This window comes from Clavelina lepadiformis, chromosome 4 (assembly GCF_947623445.1).
Source record: "Clavelina lepadiformis chromosome 4, kaClaLepa1.1, whole genome shotgun sequence".
In the NCBI taxonomy this organism is placed as follows: Eukaryota; Metazoa; Chordata; class Ascidiacea; order Aplousobranchia; family Clavelinidae; genus Clavelina; species Clavelina lepadiformis.
In genome coordinates, this window is record NC_135243.1 from 21,048,166 (window position 1) to 21,067,598 (window position 19,433).

At 38.8% G+C, this 19,433-nt stretch overlaps 1 protein-coding gene across 1 annotated transcript in view; it reads right to left on the reverse strand.

Annotated features, from left to right (window-relative positions):
* LOC143451382 (uncharacterized) overlaps positions 1 to 19,433 on the reverse strand; it is a 28,278-nt gene that overhangs the window by 2,149 nt on the left and 6,696 nt on the right. Inside the window, exons 13-43 of the mRNA XM_076951877.1 lie at positions 19,333 to 19,424; positions 18,849 to 19,029; positions 15,494 to 15,576; positions 14,829 to 15,017; positions 14,402 to 14,512; positions 14,009 to 14,147; positions 13,816 to 13,919; positions 13,183 to 13,315; positions 12,906 to 13,072; positions 12,471 to 12,617; positions 12,210 to 12,336; positions 11,486 to 11,963; positions 9,314 to 11,286; positions 8,849 to 9,051; positions 8,198 to 8,491; positions 6,860 to 7,038; positions 6,490 to 6,607; positions 5,993 to 6,128; positions 5,555 to 5,690; positions 5,191 to 5,374; positions 4,742 to 4,913; positions 4,284 to 4,526; positions 3,889 to 4,002; positions 3,653 to 3,774; positions 3,111 to 3,227; positions 2,719 to 2,906; positions 2,134 to 2,285; positions 1,248 to 1,897; positions 1,015 to 1,080; positions 750 to 815; positions 42 to 662 (exon numbers count right to left, since the gene is read on the reverse strand). Of these exons, the coding sequence (XP_076807992.1) occupies positions 42 to 662; positions 750 to 815; positions 1,015 to 1,080; positions 1,248 to 1,897; positions 2,134 to 2,285; positions 2,719 to 2,906; positions 3,111 to 3,227; positions 3,653 to 3,774; positions 3,889 to 4,002; positions 4,284 to 4,526; positions 4,742 to 4,913; positions 5,191 to 5,374; positions 5,555 to 5,690; positions 5,993 to 6,128; positions 6,490 to 6,607; positions 6,860 to 7,038; positions 8,198 to 8,491; positions 8,849 to 9,051; positions 9,314 to 11,286; positions 11,486 to 11,963; positions 12,210 to 12,336; positions 12,471 to 12,617; positions 12,906 to 13,072; positions 13,183 to 13,315; positions 13,816 to 13,919; positions 14,009 to 14,147; positions 14,402 to 14,512; positions 14,829 to 15,017; positions 15,494 to 15,576; positions 18,849 to 19,029; positions 19,333 to 19,424 (7,685 nt within the window). The remainder of the gene's footprint in view (positions 1 to 41; positions 663 to 749; positions 816 to 1,014; positions 1,081 to 1,247; positions 1,898 to 2,133; positions 2,286 to 2,718; positions 2,907 to 3,110; positions 3,228 to 3,652; positions 3,775 to 3,888; positions 4,003 to 4,283; positions 4,527 to 4,741; positions 4,914 to 5,190; positions 5,375 to 5,554; positions 5,691 to 5,992; positions 6,129 to 6,489; positions 6,608 to 6,859; positions 7,039 to 8,197; positions 8,492 to 8,848; positions 9,052 to 9,313; positions 11,287 to 11,485; positions 11,964 to 12,209; positions 12,337 to 12,470; positions 12,618 to 12,905; positions 13,073 to 13,182; positions 13,316 to 13,815; positions 13,920 to 14,008; positions 14,148 to 14,401; positions 14,513 to 14,828; positions 15,018 to 15,493; positions 15,577 to 18,848; positions 19,030 to 19,332; positions 19,425 to 19,433) is intronic.

Genomic DNA, 19,433 nt, shown 5'->3' on the forward strand with positions numbered 1-19,433 from the left:
GAAAGTTAGACGTTTCTACGAAGGCCAAAAGCGGTTTGAACCTGATCCAAAACTTTATTGAAAACGCTTCCAAATTTTTGACGTGGGGCTCGCTTCTTCCTGCTTTTACCAACGGGCCTCTTTCTTGTGACGACATTTCTGGGTTTAGCAACCGTACCGGCAGATGGCGCTATTGCGAGGCAACTTGGCATTGATTCAGAAAATCGAACTAACCGCAAAGGCGGCGGCGATTTTTTTACGTTTCCGCAGGACGACGAAGATATTTGTGACGTTGCAGAAAAACTTGTATTCGAACTAGATGGAGAAATGGAAGTCGAGTCCTTTTTAATGACAGGTAATAATTTCTCCGATTCAGTTGTCGACTCGGTTTGGTCACTGATAGACTCTTGATAGAGAACGTCCTCGTAGATTGAAAAGGACCCAGGCTTTGACGGGCACGTGACGTAACTCAAGGCGTCTGAGTCACTGTTCACGTTTATGCTGTTCTTGTCACAAAGGTAAGAGAATTCTTCACAACCCCCACTGGGATTTGGTCCAATAAATGTTGCGCTACAGACTGAGGCCGATGACTTCACAGTGTTGTCGTGAACGGTGGAGAATGGCGAATCAAAAGATTCGAATTGTTTCTTTTCATCAGTCTTTTTGTTGTCTGTGGTCGGCTCCTGAAATGATGAAATTGCTTAGCATATAAAATATTTTCATTGCGTGTTATTTCGCGTTTCGGCTAAGTTTCAAAGAAAATTAAAAACCTGGAGGACTTTGCTCATATTCTGAATTCCATTAGAAATGCCGGGCTTGTCTGTGTGGTCCGCTATCTGTTAAAAGTTTGTATTTTTCAATTTTCGTTCCTCAAATTTTGCAAATATAGCAATCTGACTGACGTGATTTATATAAAAAAAAAAAAACAGCAAAACTTGTTTTTGAAAACAAAGCCTGCCGCTTCCGTGTTATTTTGCCTTATGGTACAGTATATAGTTATATCAATTAAATTATTAACCAGAAGAAAGCAAAAACCTGTTGATCTTTATTCACATTGTTAATTCCAGCAGGAATGCCGTGCTTTTCAATGCGGTCCATTACCTAAAAAATATTTCATCTCCAAATTTTGCAAAAAAAAGTTAGCTGATGTTAATTGTATAAATGACAGACAGACAAACTGATCCGTAAAAGTATGGAGCCATTGTCAATTGCGTAGTAAGCAGCAGCAGAAATTAGAAAACGAATCTAATTTCGAATTCGGTCTCTACCTTGGATACGGGAATCCAAGTTTCACGATCAACAAACAACTCTTCTTTTAGACTTTCTTCACTCCCTGAATTAGAATCGTCCTTCTTTTTCACGAAGAAATGTCGCTTTTTTCGCGCTTTTTTTGATTGTGATAGGCCACCGAACATATCATCTAACTCTGATGAGTGATCCGGACTTCTGTCGCCTGCTTTTTGCGCAGGCGATGATTGGCCGAGCACACCTTCACGTGACTGATTCTTAGAAACGTCATCTTCACCAACGTTTGCTGACTCATCCGTTACCGAGCACGATCGTGACGACAAGTAGTGTTTCATGACGTCATTATCAGCTGCGTCACTCCTGTCTCCTGTGACGTTATCCGGAGACTCTTTTTCCTTCAACGCCACCTCTGACTCAGTCCAGGCGTCGTAGGAAGCAGCGCGATGTCTTTCCGGTTTGGTTCCGGTGCCCTCATATAACCTCATCGCCTCTTCGTCCATCATGTCCTCGATAAACCTCACTTCCTCGTTGGCCAGGATCAAGTCGTACCGGACGTGACGTCGTAAACGTTCAAAGCCGATCAAAACGTCGTCAAGTGATGAGCCTCTGTCGTCACGTCCGGTGTGGATGAGATTTGAGATGTGTTCGCGGGCGAAAGAATTTTCATTGTCTAAGTGGATAGAAATAATTTTATTCAAATAATTCCAATAAACTGTCACATGCTTAATAAATAAAACGGTCGTTACGCAATGAATTATGGTAAAATATAGTATTACAGTATGATACATTGTACAAGTTATTAGACACTTTTTACTCGTGGTAATTGAAATGTTTTTATGTATTTTTTATGCTATATTAAATAGTTCATCAATTTATGGTTTATCAGCTTATTAAAAACTTTTTTGCCTTTTTCAGTCGCTTTCCACCAATCTTCTTTAAATTCTGTCTCTCTTCTCTTCTCCTCAACTGCTCCTAAGCATCCTCTCACCACTTTTCGAGTGTTTTTCACGGCTGCGTCGACCACTTCGCTGTAGCGAACAATCTTAGCAGCACAGAGTCTGAAACACAAATGAGAAAACTAAGGAATTTTTACTTAACATTTTTGAAAGTTTTTTTGACGTAAAAAAGAAGAACTCTGACTAAAATTCTCTTTTACTATGTTTTTACATAAGCCTTTGTATATTCTTAACAAATATAGGCCTACATCCAAGGCAGTGTTTCTCAACCTTTTTTGTTCTAAGAAAAAGATTAAAGATGAAAAAAAGCTTATGGACCTCAAACATTTGGTTCATGAGGACATAAAAAAAATTGGATTCATAAGGGTTGGGAAATGGCCTTATTTGCTTCACCAAAATTTCGTCAAGCCCCACGTTAAGAAACTGATATTAGACATTGGTATAGGTATCCCATCTGATGGTATTCAATGCTTCAAAGGAACAAAGAAGTACGACCAGCTAAAAAGGTTGTGCATCGTTGTAACCTAAAAAGTACCTAGTGATGGCGTCCAGGTATGCTAACTGCTGTTTGGTGTCAGTTGCTATCTTTACAGCCCTTTGTATGCATGTTTGCGTGGTAGCCTTGAACACGGCATCGTTCAAAAATGCTTCAATTGCTGCCTCTATTGCGTCGTCAAGCATGACTTCGCTGTACTCTTCTTTGTCGGATGGTTCTTTGAAATTCTGAAATCAAACCAGAGTTTTCTCTGCAGGTATCTTTGTTGAGGGCGGTTAAAATTCTAATTGATAGCAAATGGTCATTTACTCTTATTCTTACACAAGGGTTAAACAAATTTCAATCTCAATCAATTTTAGAAACACGGATATACAAAACCCCTCAAAGATTTTGATTTACGCTTTCCTTATTTTTTAAAGTCACAGCCATACCAGCTTAGCCATGATGTGCGCTATGAATTTCCCAGTCACGTGTTGTTCCTTTACGGGGATTTCCCATGGCGAATGAAGGACATTCCTACAATCTTCGACGGCACCACACATTTTGTTCTGGGAATATGTGAAAAAGAAGGTTTAAATGCAAGGAATGATTTAACTACAATTCGTTTTTCGAAACTGTGTACTATTATATATGTACATTAAAATCTGTATCGCAAGTGTACACTATATACTATATAGTATATAAGGTTGAGGGTGCATTCTAAATGGTTCAGTGTTTTGAACAAAATTGAGTATTTAATCTAAAGTAAGTCACACAGCCAATTGAAAACTTCAGACGTTTTTGTTATGTGAATGCATGAATAAATAGTTGAACTTTGCTATATTTAGGAAACATTACGCATTTCAAAAAGAAAAGCAAGCATTGAAAAAAGTATTTTTGTACAAACAGACTATTAAAGGACCGTTTAAAAATTGGGTTATCGAAAAATACAACGGACTTAGCTTTGCAAATAATAACAGAAATGGAAACAAACCTTTATAAACTGGATTACTGATTCTACGATCGTCAAAATCGGCTTAATCGTGGGAGAAGAAGAAGAAGTCGACTTTTCCCCCTTGAGTCGGCAGCAAACTTTTGGAACTTTGCTCTCTGGAGCTGAAACAATTCATCAGCGGTCAATGTAATTATTAGTTGGCCAAAAACAAAGAGGGAAGTTTTAGAAAAAATGCACAAGTCTTTCTGTGTATTGAATTATAGCCCACCACCCACCGATTTCTTCTTTTATCACTGAAAGTTTTTCGATTTCAACATCGGAGATTTGCAACCGAACGGCATCCGCGATATCTGATGAATTAATTATCTTTGCACCGCTCAATTTACTGACTGTGAAGACAGAGGTTAAGTTTTAAATAAGTTTACTTTTATTCATTTATAGTATGGACCTATTTGTTTTAATTTTGTCTGAACTTTAAGAATTAAAACAACTAATATATTAAACACATTTAAACATTACCAGAAATTAAGCTAGTATAGTATAAAGTCAACGTTTTTGTTTATTTTATTATATTATACTCCCTGGTTAGTATTAAACATAAAAACGAAAACGGAACCTCTAAAAGTGTAAAAAAGTAAAAAAAATTTGTCAGTGAATGTAAATCACTCACTTTCATCTATCAGTTCGTTCAACGCCTTCACCATCCCTCGAAAATGGGCCAACCTGGTCACGTGACCTGACGTCTTTTCCGCCTCGTCATATGACGTTTCACCATCATCGTCACCATCCAGTGCCTTGTTACCCTTGTTGCGTTTCGAAGACAAAGGTCGAAGGTCAGGGGTCAAGAGAAGGGCGCGTGTGCTCTCCACGGCGGCTTCGATGAGCTGCCGGTAGAAGCGAAGTCTGTTTTTCTCTGGAAAAATAAATATTTTTTAATGAAATTGTTTTTTTCTTGTTGCAGACCCTGTTGACTTATTCATTCGTCTTCCTAGCAAGTTATAAAAATTTCAAAGTTGGCTATATTTGAATATGAACCAGCTAAATTTTGCAATTTCGCACTATAAAATTCTAAGATATATTCTAAAAAAACATTCTACCTGACTTGGTGGTCCAAATCAAACGATTTACCTTCATTTTCCTTCCCGTCTTCCTGTTTAAGGCCGTGTTCTCTGACGGTTGGACGCCACACTATCGGTAGCATCTCGCTGTAACGCGGACCAAGAACAATACCGCCGTGTCTGCCGGCAACGTCCTCGAAGAGTATCTTCAGAAGTCCAGAACTCCCGTCGCTACCGCATACCTTGAAGTATTAATATTATTGTTAAGTCAGTTTCTGGAGAGAGTCCGACGCTCTGTTTAAAATTCAGCATATTTTAAGGGCAAGGCCCATTTAACTTTCAAGGCTTGTTAAGGTGTAATTCTTAGTGCCGCCTGTAGTGTATGAACCCCAAGCGTAGTCCTTAACTGTGTTTAGCCATGTGGCATTATCCAAATTGTTTAAAACACATAATTCAACAGTTATAAGCGGAAATAACATTTCTGAGAGTTTACTGATAATCTCGCAACCATTTGCGTACTTTGCACGTTCGTTGGTGTTCCGTTATTGCGTCATTCTTCGTTTGCGCAATCAACACGCACAGACGCACGCATTCGTCGACGCAAAATTGCGTAGAACGTATGGCAACGTCATGACGTCTCCACCAATCAAGTGGAATTGGTTGGATATTTTTGTCGAGATTATAATCAACGACAGGATCACAACTTTGAGGTAAAAGTTAGATAAATAATTGAAATTGATTCATACTAACAGACTGTCAATAATTAAATAATGGCTACGAAAGTGTATTTACGTAAATACTTTCAAGTTAACTAAACAATTACAATAAATATATTTTATTTTAGTATTGGCGTTTAAATTTAAGTAATAACGTAGCCTCTTACCCGAATCCCTGCAAATGCAAAACCGGCAAATTTCTCGATTTTTGAACGTGACAACACACTCCGCTAGATGGCGTGCTCGATCCAACAGATATGAAACTTGACGCGGTTTTCGCGGGAAGCCGCCTTAACTTTGACCCTGAGGTAAAAATAAAAGTTCGTTGTTTAGAAGTTATGGTAAAGTGAAAATGCAATTACGGTTAGAAACACATAGAATCGTTTGAAATGTCCATTTTTTGGCAGAACTCTATAAACGCTAACAGAAAATGGCGTGCGAATAATGCATGCCAATTTACACATTATAGGTGATGGCCAGCATTGTATTATAATATTCAACTTTAAACCGAAGAAACGGCTTTGAATGTTTAAAATTTGCTAACAGTAAAACAGCAAGATAAACATGACGTCATTATGAGCGTCAACGCATATAAATTACGTCACCTTGTGCTTTGGAAAGCCCCATGAGCCCCATCAGAGTATGTTGTTGAGTGGGGTGCATGGAGTTGACGTCACTTTCGTCAACAACATCGACCGCCGTGTTGAGAGATATTCCCGAGTCTGTGGCGACCGAGGGATTCTGAATAACGAGATATGACGCGATAGTGAAAACGACTTCTTACGTTTTATGAAGCGAGTTTGAAAAAATGTCAAAAAATTGAAGACACTAAAAATAAACTTGCATATAACGCATACTACTCGGCTACCACATAGCGAAGCTTGGAATATTAAATGCACGAATTATAAGCTACTGCTAGCAAAATCAAAATTGTTAAGGCAATAAGAAACATTATATTCTTATTGGTCCTCTATTTGTTTCATCTAAAAAATAGCAACATTTCGGGCACAAAATCTAAAGCTGTATCTATACCAGTTATAACGGTTTTCACACAGTTATGCTTTATAACATAAAGTGCACGCTTTAAAAAGTTCAAACTAACTTTCTCATATCTCCACAGAGCATCTTCGTAACACCGGACTGCTTTCAAAGGGAGAAGATAGCTTGTACATGGAGGGGTCTGCTGGGTGCCGATACGGATGCGACATTCGGAACAAACGCTATGATGACAAAGCAGGGCACTGGTCAACATGACTCCGTAGTAGAATGACAAAGTATTTTAAAATTAAATCACATTTAACTTTAAACTTAACTAGTTAACCTTGTTATCACTAGAATAGATTACTCAAGCATAAATGATTCTACACTTTAGTTTCAAGCTTAAGCTGTTATTTAATTGAAGTTCTTGAAAAGAAAAACGACCGTTTTAAGCCAACACGGTGAAAAAACACGTTCCTTAAACCTGAACTTACCTGTGTGCTCTGGTCATGGTAGAAGCAGCCGTGTGAAAGTCGCCAGACAAAGATTCAACAGAATTGCAGAGGCACGAAAGTGGGACTTCCCCGTAAACACGTTTCAGATCTCTGCTGTTGTTGAGCTTAAACTTTCCCCATTTCCAGTCGTGCAAACGACAGCAGGCGAATCGAGGAAGCTGAAAAAAAAACACAATTTTGAAGTTTGTTAAAAGCGATGACGATCGTTTAATCACCAGGAGATTTAGTCACGCAAGGGCGGTTGACTAAAATGTTTTGACGTTATTTTTCTATTCAAAATTCTTCGATTAACAAGCTTGTAATACGGGCTTAAATATTAGGCTGTAACTATAGGACATATAATTAAATTTTATACCTTACATACATGTATATAATACGTTATTAGGTTACGTTGTTACGTTACGTTGTATAATAGATACGTTTAATATACGTATATACAGTGAGACCTCGTTAATCCGGACCACTTCGTTTCGTCAAAAAATGTCGGTTTAGCGGGGTATCCGGATTATCGGAAAGTAAAAAATCAATCAATCTTGCAAATGCACCACCGTGTTCAAAACGACGTATGCACCTTACTCCAATTCTAAGTGCCGAGTTTCTGGCTGGACAGCAACTAAAATAAAATTATATTTATTGTATGATCCGACCCAGTGTCGAACCCCAGAACCACTGTATTTAAGACGAATGCTCTCCAAGTGACGAACATTCGGTCGCAAATCGGTTTGACAACCGCTATTGCGTGGCGAAGCACTCCGGTGGGACCAACTGTCTTGAACTTTCTTTGATCTGTTTCCAATCTTTGCGCAATGCGATATCAAAAACTGATAGCACGATTGAGTTGCAGCAGTATGTCTTCAATAGATTGCCGCACTCAACCGATGTACTGTACGTATTTTTTTGCGACCGCGGAAGCGTTGTTTGTTACTGTTGATGAACAATTTATTTTTTCGTTTCTAAAATACTGTACAGTACTGTACTTTTGAATCAATAAAGACCGCAACGTTATTATGCGTAGATAATCGGCTATTGTTTCGTCAACAAACTAACATAGTGTATTAGGACAGTCGTGAATCATTTTCGCTTAACTGTTAATAATCCGGTTTATCGGATTTTATTGCTATTGATTTAGCACATTTGTTCCGAAACTTTAGTGTCGGAGTCGGACAGCGGGGTTTCCGGATTAAAGGGGTAAAATGCATAGGAAGAAATCCGTTCCCGGCAGTTTTGTGTCGGATAGCGGGGATTCCGGTTCATCGGGGTACGGATTAACGAGGTCCCACTGTATACGTAAGGTAGTTTACTACAGTGCTTAAAAACCTTATGCAAGTCACATGTCTCGTCCAAAAATTCCCGTAATTTAGCGAGTTTATCTTTTCGTGTTGTGACCGGTTTCTTGCAGTTTTTTCGGACGAGTTTGTCCAAAGAGTCGATGCTATTAGATTCGCTGCTTTCGCTTCCATCCAGAGAATGGGCGGTGTGAAACGATGCAATCGTATTCATGCTCTCCTTTACCGGTACTTCATCAACGTCGTTCGAATCGTTGTGAAACAAGTAGTCAAACAATTGACGGCCAGGTGGATGCCATTGCTGGTACCGATTTTCAATTTCATTCTAAAACAGATGTACATAGAGAAATGTGGCTGTGTATCAAACGAAACACCATCTAGCGGACAGCAGCTACGTTGAGGCAAATGAGGCGGCGACTAGAGCTGTAAATTATCTGGAATTAGGGCACAAAAACATTTTTAGTGCTAAACAACACTTAGCAACGTATTTAACCGGCGACGTAGGCCTACCTATTTGCCTCTGTAAAAACATTTTTCTAGCTACGGTTGTGGCCATTGTTACATTTTACTGAGTATAACGCAACAGTGTGTTTGTCAAAACGTTTTTCGTTCGGTTCGACAAATTTTTTTCCGGACCAATGTGTTTCATAAAATTGACTGAGAGCTTAGGTTTCTCACCAACCTGCATTTTCCTTTTGTTGTTCCAATATCGTTCCTCGCGTTCTCTTCTCTCCATTTCTGCAAGGTTTCGATGGTGAGTACCTCGCGGTACCTTGTTGGTACAACCAGGTACCTTGCAACACCCCCTCGCGTCATCCACAGTCCCAGTGCTGCTTTTTTCACTGGGGGTTTCCCGGCTCCATAGAGTTGTATCGGAAGTTTTTTCTGCAAGAAACGTGTTATCGTTAGAATTGTATGCATGGTTGTAGGCGTTGTCAGCGTCTGGATATCAGAAACGAAATTGACGCATGTTTTGTACTTGCATTTTTATGTTTGATACTATACGCAAAATATAAAATTACTTTGAAAATAATAATTTAAACAGTTTGGGTTTCAAATACAGATGAGAGTAACTTCCAATTATTTGCACTTAAACGTCCTGTTCCATTCCACTCTGATTTAAACAAAAACTAAAATGTACTCTTACCCTCGTGCCGTTCGTCTGCTTCATGCTTCACCAGATACCGATAAGCAAATGGCTTCGGTTTTTGTTCAACCAAAGTAATCCTCCCATTGCACACGAGGCAGTATTCTCCGTTGCTAGAACAATCGTCTAGGTCGGGTCTGGAAAATTCACTGACACTGTCTCGATCCTTTGCCCAGTACGACACACCTGCATTTTTCGAGGGTACTTCGGGCGAAGTAAAGTTGTTTGGGTCAAACGCAACTGGTTCAGCTTCAAGAGTTGAGTTTTTTTGACTGAGTTGCAAAGCTTTCGCTACTGTGTCAGAAATAGGGTTAACTGCGCATTCCTTTTCGTGCTTCTTTTTCAATTTAGTTTCTTCGGCCTGGGTGAAGTTTTTTGCTGTTATAGGCCACGGCCTTGGAGGACGCTTTTTCAATTTGGCATTATCGATACAAGCGCAAACTTTTCGCGGCTTTTCGGGGATTGGATCCTTGCTGGAACAGTCACCTGCGTGCCTTGTATACATGGCAATATTTCTTTCTGTGAGGTCGAGATCACCAGGTTTCTTGCGTTGATCAACGCAAGTGCAACGCTTTTTGGTTGGTGCCCGACAGCAAGCAGCTGACGGAAAAGGCATAGCAACGTCGCTACCATGTTCTGATTGTTCTGACGCTTCAGTTGACTCATTACCAGCGTGTTTCACAGCTGTATGTGATGCGCGTTTCACTTCAGCCTTTTCGAAACTTTCAATCGAGCCTTGTTTGGAGTTTTCCAAGTGTGTTGACGTTGCGCTTATATTCTCCTTGGAGTTGGTGAATGCGCTATGCACAGTGGTTTGTGATGTTTGCTCAACTTCAGACTTTTGTGAGCTTGTATCCAAGTCCGGGGTACCAAGTTTTGGCAAACCTTTTAGAAGTAAATTCTTACTAAGATTCACTTTTGAGTTCTTCTCCAGTAGTTGACTTACTTCGAGTTTGAATTTAGAGATCTTAGGATCATTGGATGTCAAATGAGCTTGAGCTTCTTCCTCACGTTTGGCACTTGCATCTTCCTGAGAGCTTGTCTCCATGACCAGTGAACCAGTTTTTGACGACAGTTTTCGCAACTTTTGTGAATTGGATTCCTCACTTGAAGTCAATCGCGATTTCTTTTGTTGTGATTTGCTCACTTCACTTTCTGAGATTTCTTCCCTCCTTTCTTTAAGATTGGTTTGAGAGATGTTGGAATCACTGGAAGTTAAATGAGTTTTTTCTTCCTTTTCCTCACCTTTATCTTCCTCCAGTTTGATTATGTCCATGTCCAGTGAGCCGGTTTTCGGTGACACTATTGACATTGCTCTTGAAGAGGAATTATTGCTAGGATCCAATTGTGCATCTTTTTCCAGCGTTTGATCCACTTTTGATTTTAATTTAGCGATCTTCGGATGACTAAATGTTGGAGAGATTTGATCCTGCTTTTTATCTTCAATGCGTTCATCTTTCTCCTTTGTCGGATCTTGAAACTGTCTTGGAGTGTACGCCTGCCTCTCAACCTCCACCAATTTCTGCGGAACAACATCCACATCTCTATAGTCGGGAAAAGGAGGAAGCTTTGTGGTCGAGATCCGAGGAACATCTTGACATTTATCAGTGACGATGTCGACCACTTCCTCAGAGTCGCTTGCCACCGAAAACTGTCGAGCGATGGAGCAAATCAAGCATCCGAAACCTGAACTATCGTCGTGGACACAAACGCATGGATGCCGGGATTTGTTCTCTTCATCTTCATCATCCGATCTCTGCTCACCATCCTCAAATACCACTTTTCTTCCCCACTTTTTAGCGACTGTCGGCAAATCCGTGTGCTTGTTGTGGAAGCCTAAGTAGGGTTGGCGTCGTCTGGCGGCTCTTGTTGTTTCCCATGGTAAACTGGATTCGCTGCGAGCAACTTCGACTCCATGGGCACCTCCGAGGGAAAGCTGAATCTCCTCAGCCCTCTTTCGGAAGCCAGAAGGCCTAAGATGATGAAAGAAGGGTGATAGCGGTACAAAGTAGGTTTGTTATAGAAAGATGCAGAGAAAAAACGTCTAGTATTGTTGACAAGCATAACAATTACATGAACTAAAGTTGTAAACAACGTTAATAACTTTTCAATGATAGTTAAAATTAATGAATGATTAAACATAATATAACGACTTTATAATCAGTAAATTGCCTGTAATCAAAGTTGAGATAAAAATTTTCGTAATCTTTTGTCTGAAGATAGAACTCGTTGAAATTGGATCGGATCTGGGCGGCACAATAATTGCGTTTTATACAACATGGAGGGATGACTCCTTCGCACGGAGGCGTGGGAGGTTTATCTTCATCTTTGCTCGTCTTGTAAATGTCCACTCTCTCACGCTCATTTACCGGCTCCCAGAGTTCAGAGACAAGACGATCGGAGCGTGGAAGTGGAGTCTTTGGGACCTCGCAGGATAAATCCGATGATCCCACAGACCACTGGAAAGAACTTGTTATCTTTGGACTGGCTGGAGGAGGCGATTTTTGGGCGTTTATCTCCTCCACAAGATCCTTGTAATTGCGGCAGCAGTCGCGAGTCGATTTCCAGAATGCATCCTGACCCTTTGAATCTTTCATCTTAGAATCTTGATCTTGCAGGTCCAGGATGGATGGAGAAGGTTTCACTGAGGCTATGAAAAGAGGGTTGATGGTTACCCTAGATTATTGCACTACGCTACCTTTGGTAAAGAAAAACGAGTTGAGAATAAAATGAAAGCTCTAATAAAAAAGTAAAAAATCTAACGAAAGTATGAAATACGAATCGTGTCATATGAACATGCGTCTCATTTGACAAATCAGCTGATACCAGCATGGAAGTAGGTCTACCATGCGCTAAAATAGTAAGGTATTGAAGCTGAATCAAGCAACTGACTTACTTGTGCCAACAAACGACATGTCTCCCCGGCCATCCAACACCGCCCTCGCGTGTTCTCCGACCTTCAGCATGCACTGAGCCAACTCATTCATGCGTAAAATCACGTGACAGATATTCCTGGTGGAGGACTGATAAAAGAAAAAACAAGTCAAGTCATTTTTGTACTTTCTTAGAAACAGACACGAGTCGAGTCATTACTCATTACGACTCTGCAAATGTGTATTTAAAACAAAGGTAATAATTTCTATGAACGTCAAAACACCTTTAAAAATGGCTCAAAACCTCGTCTCATTTCGGTTATAACCTTGCGCGCCACCACGTGGGCTTTCCTACCATCCACTTGAAGATCTTGAATCAACATCTTTCCGTATTTGACCTCAGCAAGAAAATCAGCTAATTGTTTTAAAACCTACATAAGACATTTTTTAAACGTATTGAAGCGATTTTTGAATATTATTACCTAAAGAAATATCTCTCACAAGCAGGTCTACATGCTACAGTTGATCATTTCCAATTAACAACATGCGTAATGGTAATGTCTCAAGCACTTAAGATGTACGTTATAAATCCTGAAACTAAACCAGGGCTTTGTAGAAGTAAATTTCAAAGTAGCATTGCAGTAATTATCATGGTTATCAAAACCATACCCTATTTGTAGAAAGAAATGTCTAAGCCATAGCATGCACGAATAGTATACCTTTGGTCCGTTTGGAAGGTTGCCTTTGACAGCGTTGTACATTCGAAGTAAGATTCGTCTCCCAACGGCGCCCGAGTTACCGACCTGACGATGAAGCTCTATCAAACACTTCAATCCATCTTCTTGAGAAGTTACGAAACGAATGAGTCTTCCGATGCTTTTACAACCTGATTAAAATTGATTGACTTAATGTGGTAAGTTGTAGGTCTTTGAAACGGCACTCGTATAGGCTTATATGAACGAGATCTTTAGAAATAATAGACTTTTAATCTTCTACCTTCTATCCTTTGAGTAATTTGTAAAAGTAGTTCGCCGAACAAGGTGCAACCATCTTCACACATAAGCATATGACGGTAGAATCTGGACAATTTTTTAAGATATGCTTCTGGCAACTCGCTGTACGGACAATCCTGCATTAATTGTAGTTTTAAGGTTTATTTGAGGCGTTGATGAGGCATTATTAGTATCATTGACAGACAAATTGAAAACTGTTGTACGAGAATGCCCCTGACAACTTGTGGGTATCTTTGACATAAGATATAGAACCAGAATCTTTATCCTCAGAGTAGAGAAAATGTTCTTACGGCTTAAACTACTTTCTAGAGTAACGTCACAAAGTATCGAACAAGGGCCGCCTTATTGCAATCGCTGAGCTTAACCACTCCACTACCGAATCGACGTCTTTATGAACTTGGTAAGACGTTACTATCGTAGCTAATAATTCTGCAAACCATTTGTTTATAAAAAAAAAGTTCATGAAGCATGATTTCGTGAGGATGGGTGAATAAAACTATACTATTTGTGAAACAACTAAATTGTTGTTTTAGATGATCCCACAAACACGTTTTTTGTTTAGATTAAAGCAAGCATACTGTTAAATGATTTTACAATTCTATGACCAGTCTGTTACCTTAGCAGGTATTTGAAGCTCATCCAGCTTGCTCTTCCACCAAATAACTCGATCCATTTCGTAATAAACGCAATCGTTTGATTTATCTAAAGTCTCACATTTCCCTGAAACGACAAGGAAAGCTAAAATTTATTGACTGAAATTGATTGTTTATATTTCTGTCTAGTCTCTATATCTTATCTCCGCCACAAACCTTCCTTCTCTTTATCTTCCTCTTCTGTTCCTCTCTTTTTTTCTTTGTTTTCTTTTCCTTTCTTTGTTTCATCACAATCTGGTTCAAAGCATCTAAACTCTTTCACTCCTCTACATTTCATCTCTAAACCGTATTTGTCCTGGACGAATAAAAATCGAGGTTCATCGGGTTTGTCAACAAATAAAATAAACAAACAGAATATTTACAATTAACGATTATAACGTCATAACTTTCGTCTCCTTAACACTGTGGCTATATAAACTCCGATTGCATAATATCACCAACAGGATTGAGAATGCTACTAGTTTGAAACAAAACATCATTGAACAAAATTTAGTTAAACTATCGAACACTTGACTCCAAAGTATTCACAAGGCTTTAACTGATGATTACCTTAATTCGGTTTACGTTGTCGCCTTGGAAACGCAGTCTTTGAGTGACGTCGCATATGATTGACGTCCACGCAGTGCTTCGGCGTCCCTGGGAAAGGACATTGCGAACTGCCTAAAATATTAAAAGTGTTATACAGTGTTGTATTTGATAATAGAAGACTACCATGTCTAAATAGGTATGTCTACAAGTTAATTAGAAGGATAAATAAACATTTAAAAAAAATTGAAAACAAAATAACTGCAAATTCATGACTAATGATGACGATTCTAATTTCGAAACCAATTGCCATAAGACAGCAATATTTAATGCAGAATGAAGCGTTGAATAAAGCTGTCATAGAGTTACAGGTGAATTATGTTCATTTGGTATTTGGCTGTGTAAACCTTTTCATAAAATCCTAATAAATAAAAGCAAGAATCGTTGAAACCTGTCTCCCTGCATCGCTTTTTGCAACTTCTAAAACTGATTCGGTGAACAATATTGGGCCATCTAGTGACTCTGAGAAAATGGCAAACATCTCCGCCATGCATGAGTGCATTTCGGGCTGTGACGTCATCTCGTCGTAAGCGTCGGCGAGCTTTCGACAGTATTCCTCAAACATGAGCATTGAAAACACCTGTTCGATTCGCATTGAAACAAAATGTTCAATTAAGGGGGGGGGGGGGGGCGTTATTTACATTCTAAACATCTGAAAATATACCATTAGGCTCAGAAAGTATAACAATCAATGAAAAATATGGACTGTCAAATAAGTGTAACAAAATGAAATAAAAAAGAGATCATTTTAGTGTGACACAGACATCGCACACTGGGCGTCTGCCACGCGTGCGCTATCTAACCAAAATTCGGAATAAATGGGATCAGTTTGAGAAATCAGCAAGCGCCTACACGACCGGTATTACCGTGAAGGGCGTGAAATTTATGACCTTTTGTTGGGAAGTAAAGTTAAAACGAGCAAATCCAAAATAAAAGCAACAGTACATCTACCGTAGTAGTGTACGTACGTTTGTCGTACTTTATTCCGAGTTTAAAGCTAAAATAGATGTAATGTTTAAGCAAGCATAAACCTTTTTGCTTTCCAAAATTTCTTACCCGCATACGTGGTATCGGTTCAGGATATTTTTGACGTAAGTCTTGCAATCTCGATCGAAGTTCCACGTCTTCGTCTTTTCTACCTAACACATCAAACAGAAAAAGATTGTTTTATAGATCGCAGAAATTTTCAACTTAATATATTTAGAAAGGATTTCGCTATGCGGTGGGGTTATGCCAGACATGCACAACATGCGGCCCGCGACACCTTTTCATGCGGCCCGCGAGATATTCCGTGATTTCGCTCATTTTTGCTGAAAAATTTTACAAGAACAATCCAACCTTTGTTGCTTGTTTCTGCACAAAGCGAGAGAGCACCATAGATATCTTATATATAATAACCATGGTTATTACATATAAGATATCTATAGAGAACACGAGCGCGGATGAACATTTTCAAAACGTAGTGTCTGGTACCGCAGGTGTTAGTGTAAATCAGGATTTTACTGTTGGTTGAGTTGTCAGCATTTTGTGAAATATACAGTACCCCGTAAGGCCGTAATCGCGTTATGACTGAAAACAAGAGAAGGAAGATTGAAAATGAGGGCAGAATCTTTAACCGAGAATGGACAAGTAAATACTTATTTACAGAAACAAACTCGAAAATACTGTGTCTTGTTTGCCGAAATGTGGTTGCAGTCCCAAAGGAGTATAATCTGAGACGCCATTTTGAATCGAATCACCCGAACCTAGCTGAATTAGATGCTACTGAAAGGAACCTTAAAGCAGACAGTTTACTTAAGAATCTTTGCTCGGAACGAAATTTTTTTAAGCGTCCGGTAAATGTTACCGCTACCAGAGTTAGCTACGAAATATCAACGGATATTGCTGCTGCAGGAAAAAGTTTCACTGAGGGAGAATTCGTTAAAAAATGCATGTTGCGTGCAGTTTCTAGGATTTGCCCGAGAGAGATCGAGAAATTTCGAAGCGTTAGTCTTTCACGTACAACTGTGCAACGAAGAGTTGAAGATATTGCGGCAAACTTAACAAATCAACTACAACAAAAAGTAAATGAATTTCATTCTTATTCTTTGGCTGTGGATGAAAGTACGGACTGTACTGATACAGCACAGCTTTTGGTGTTTATAAGAGGCATTGACGATAATTTTAACGTGTCTGAGAACCTTGCTGGTATGCAGTCTATGAAAGGTCGTACCACTGGAAAACACATCTGCGGCGAAATTGTTGATTGCATTACTACAAAACTATCCGCTGATTTTAAAAAATTGGTTGGAATGTGCACTGACGGTGCTCCAGCAATGTGCGGAAAGACGAAAGGAGCGATGTCTTTGCTACAGGAGGTTATTGGTAGAAAGATATTTGCTCACCACTGCATCATACACCAACAGGTTTTATGCAGCAAGGTTTTAAAATTTGATCATGTGATGTCGGTCGCAGTTTCGATTGTAAACTACATTCGGACTAGGAAAGTAAAGCATCGCTTATTTAAATCGTTTCTTGAAGAAACTGGTGCAGAATATGGTGACGTAGTGTACCACACCGATGTAAGGTGGCTAAGTCGAGGAAAAGTACTAAAACGGTTCATTGCTTTGAAAGACGAGATAAAGAAATTTTTGGAAACGGAGCCAAAAAAGTTTTCCGAGCTAGACGATTTGTCTTGGAATGAAGATTTATTTTTTCTTTGCGACATTACTTCACATTTGAACGACCTCAATATGAAGCTTCAAGGAAAAGGACAGCTGATTTTCGATCTTTTTGCTGCGGTAAACGGGTTCAAAGCAAAGTTAGGACTTTTCAAAAATCAGCTTTTAAATGGAATATTGGTACATTTTCCAACCTGTTCACAGCATATTTTGCAAGAGAGGCATTCAGCAGTAGGAATCAAATATGCTCAACAAATCAAATTTCTGATTGAAGAATTTAACAGCAGGCTTTCTCTTTCCAGTGAAGAAAAACTACAGCTAAAAATCATTGAAAATCCATTTTCAATAGAGCCGGAAGAAGCACCTCCACATTTACAAATGGAGGTCATTGATTTGCAAACTTCATCTTTGTACAAAACAAAATATGGAGAAAGCAGTTTGCAAGAATTTTACAAGTCTTTGCCCAAAGAAAAGTTTAAAAATTTGCTTACCATGGCAAAACAAATTTTCAGCTTATTTGGAAGCACATATATATGTGAGCAAACGTTCTCAGTAATGAACTATAACAAGAGTAAGCAACGATCCTTGCTTACTGATGGACATTTGGAAGATATCCTAAAAATATCAACTTCCAGCATCTCGCCTAATTATGACTTGCTTGTTGCGAACAAAAGATGTAACGTTTCTCATTAAATTTCATTTTTTGATATTTGTCTTGTATATAGATTTCTTGTTATTGTTAGGAATTTATACTTCGTTGGATTTGTTTTTGTTTGTCACCGTCGAGGGGTTACTTTTGTTATAAAACCGTCGAAACATAGTTACAAGCTCTTATGAGAGATAAATAGAACAAAACAATAATAAACGTTTCTCCATGGTTACAGTGACACAATCAACGAATCCGATGCTTTACCGCCGATAAGCGTTAAAAACTAGATACTGTATTGCGAAAGGCAACCGTCTCTTGACAGTAACCATCTTCTCAACGATATCTCTTATTTAACGGTCACATTATATAAAGTAGGCTACACGTTAGTTACAACAACGTTAGCATGCGGCCCGCGAAAAATATTTTTTCCCTGAAACGGCCCGCGTACTGTTTTGAGTTGTTCATGCCTGGGTTATGCTATGCACGGGCGCCGAACTTGGGCGGACAGGGCGGATTTGTCTGCCCTGGATTTTTCTAACAACTAATAGCGATTTTACGTTCAAAAGGTTATACAGTCAAATCCGGTTAATTGCATTCTGGATAATCGCATAATTTGTTTTATCGCATAAAGGGCGTAAGTCCCAAACCATAGTCTATCATTTGTAAAGATAATACTTCGGTTTATCGCATAATCCGCTTAATTGAATAAAAATGAAGGTGATCTATTCGAATATTCAAAAGATAAAATTGAAAACTTTTGCTATGTGTGTATGATTAGTTAAATCCTTTATCAACAACATGTATTTTTCGTTAGTAACTCACTATCTTTCTATCTGTACATTTCCATTCAAAACGCAGCACCGTAAAAAACTTGTCTAGCGTTTAATATTTTTGTTTAACATTTTCTCAATAATTAATTAGTATAACTGGTACGTTTATCAAAACGATAAGTATTAAAATAAGCATTTTGATCCAAGCAGTTTATCATCATCATCATCAAGCGGTTTAACAGTAACAACTATAACCAATAACCTATACAGTACAGTATAATTAATAACATCGACATACAATCAATATTACACGGCAACTGCTGATAATTCACCTCGAAAATCAATCGTATTCCAATCCTCAAAATCCTTCTTGGAGGAGATGTCTAACTTCATCCAGTCCGTGGCCGGTCTCACATAACCATCACCATCCGGAGTTATGTAAGCTTGATCAGGGTACCCCGGTTTTACCCATTGCTTGCTGTTTGTGATTAGATCAAAGTATACCATGCTGATCTGGCCATAAGGGAAAAAATGCATTGGACAACAATTTATAAAAACAAATATTCAAACATTTTCAATGCCATTATGGTAGAACTATATATTTATGAGACAGACAGTAAATAATCACAGTAGATAATGATAATGGCACTTAACTATAGCTTATTAAAACAAAGAAATGTAGTTTCGAAGTTCATCTTTATGGCATAGCATAGGTAAAGTAAACAATAGATATAAACTCACAAAGATAATAAAAACATTTTTGTTCTGATTCAATGATGTATTGCAAACGTAACATATAATTTAGATATACTATACCAATTGTCCTTCCTCCAATGATAAATTCTCGGCATTAGGTGGCAGTTTAATCTCAGAAACCTTTCCGACCAACGTGCGATGACGGAAAATGTCTGTAAGTA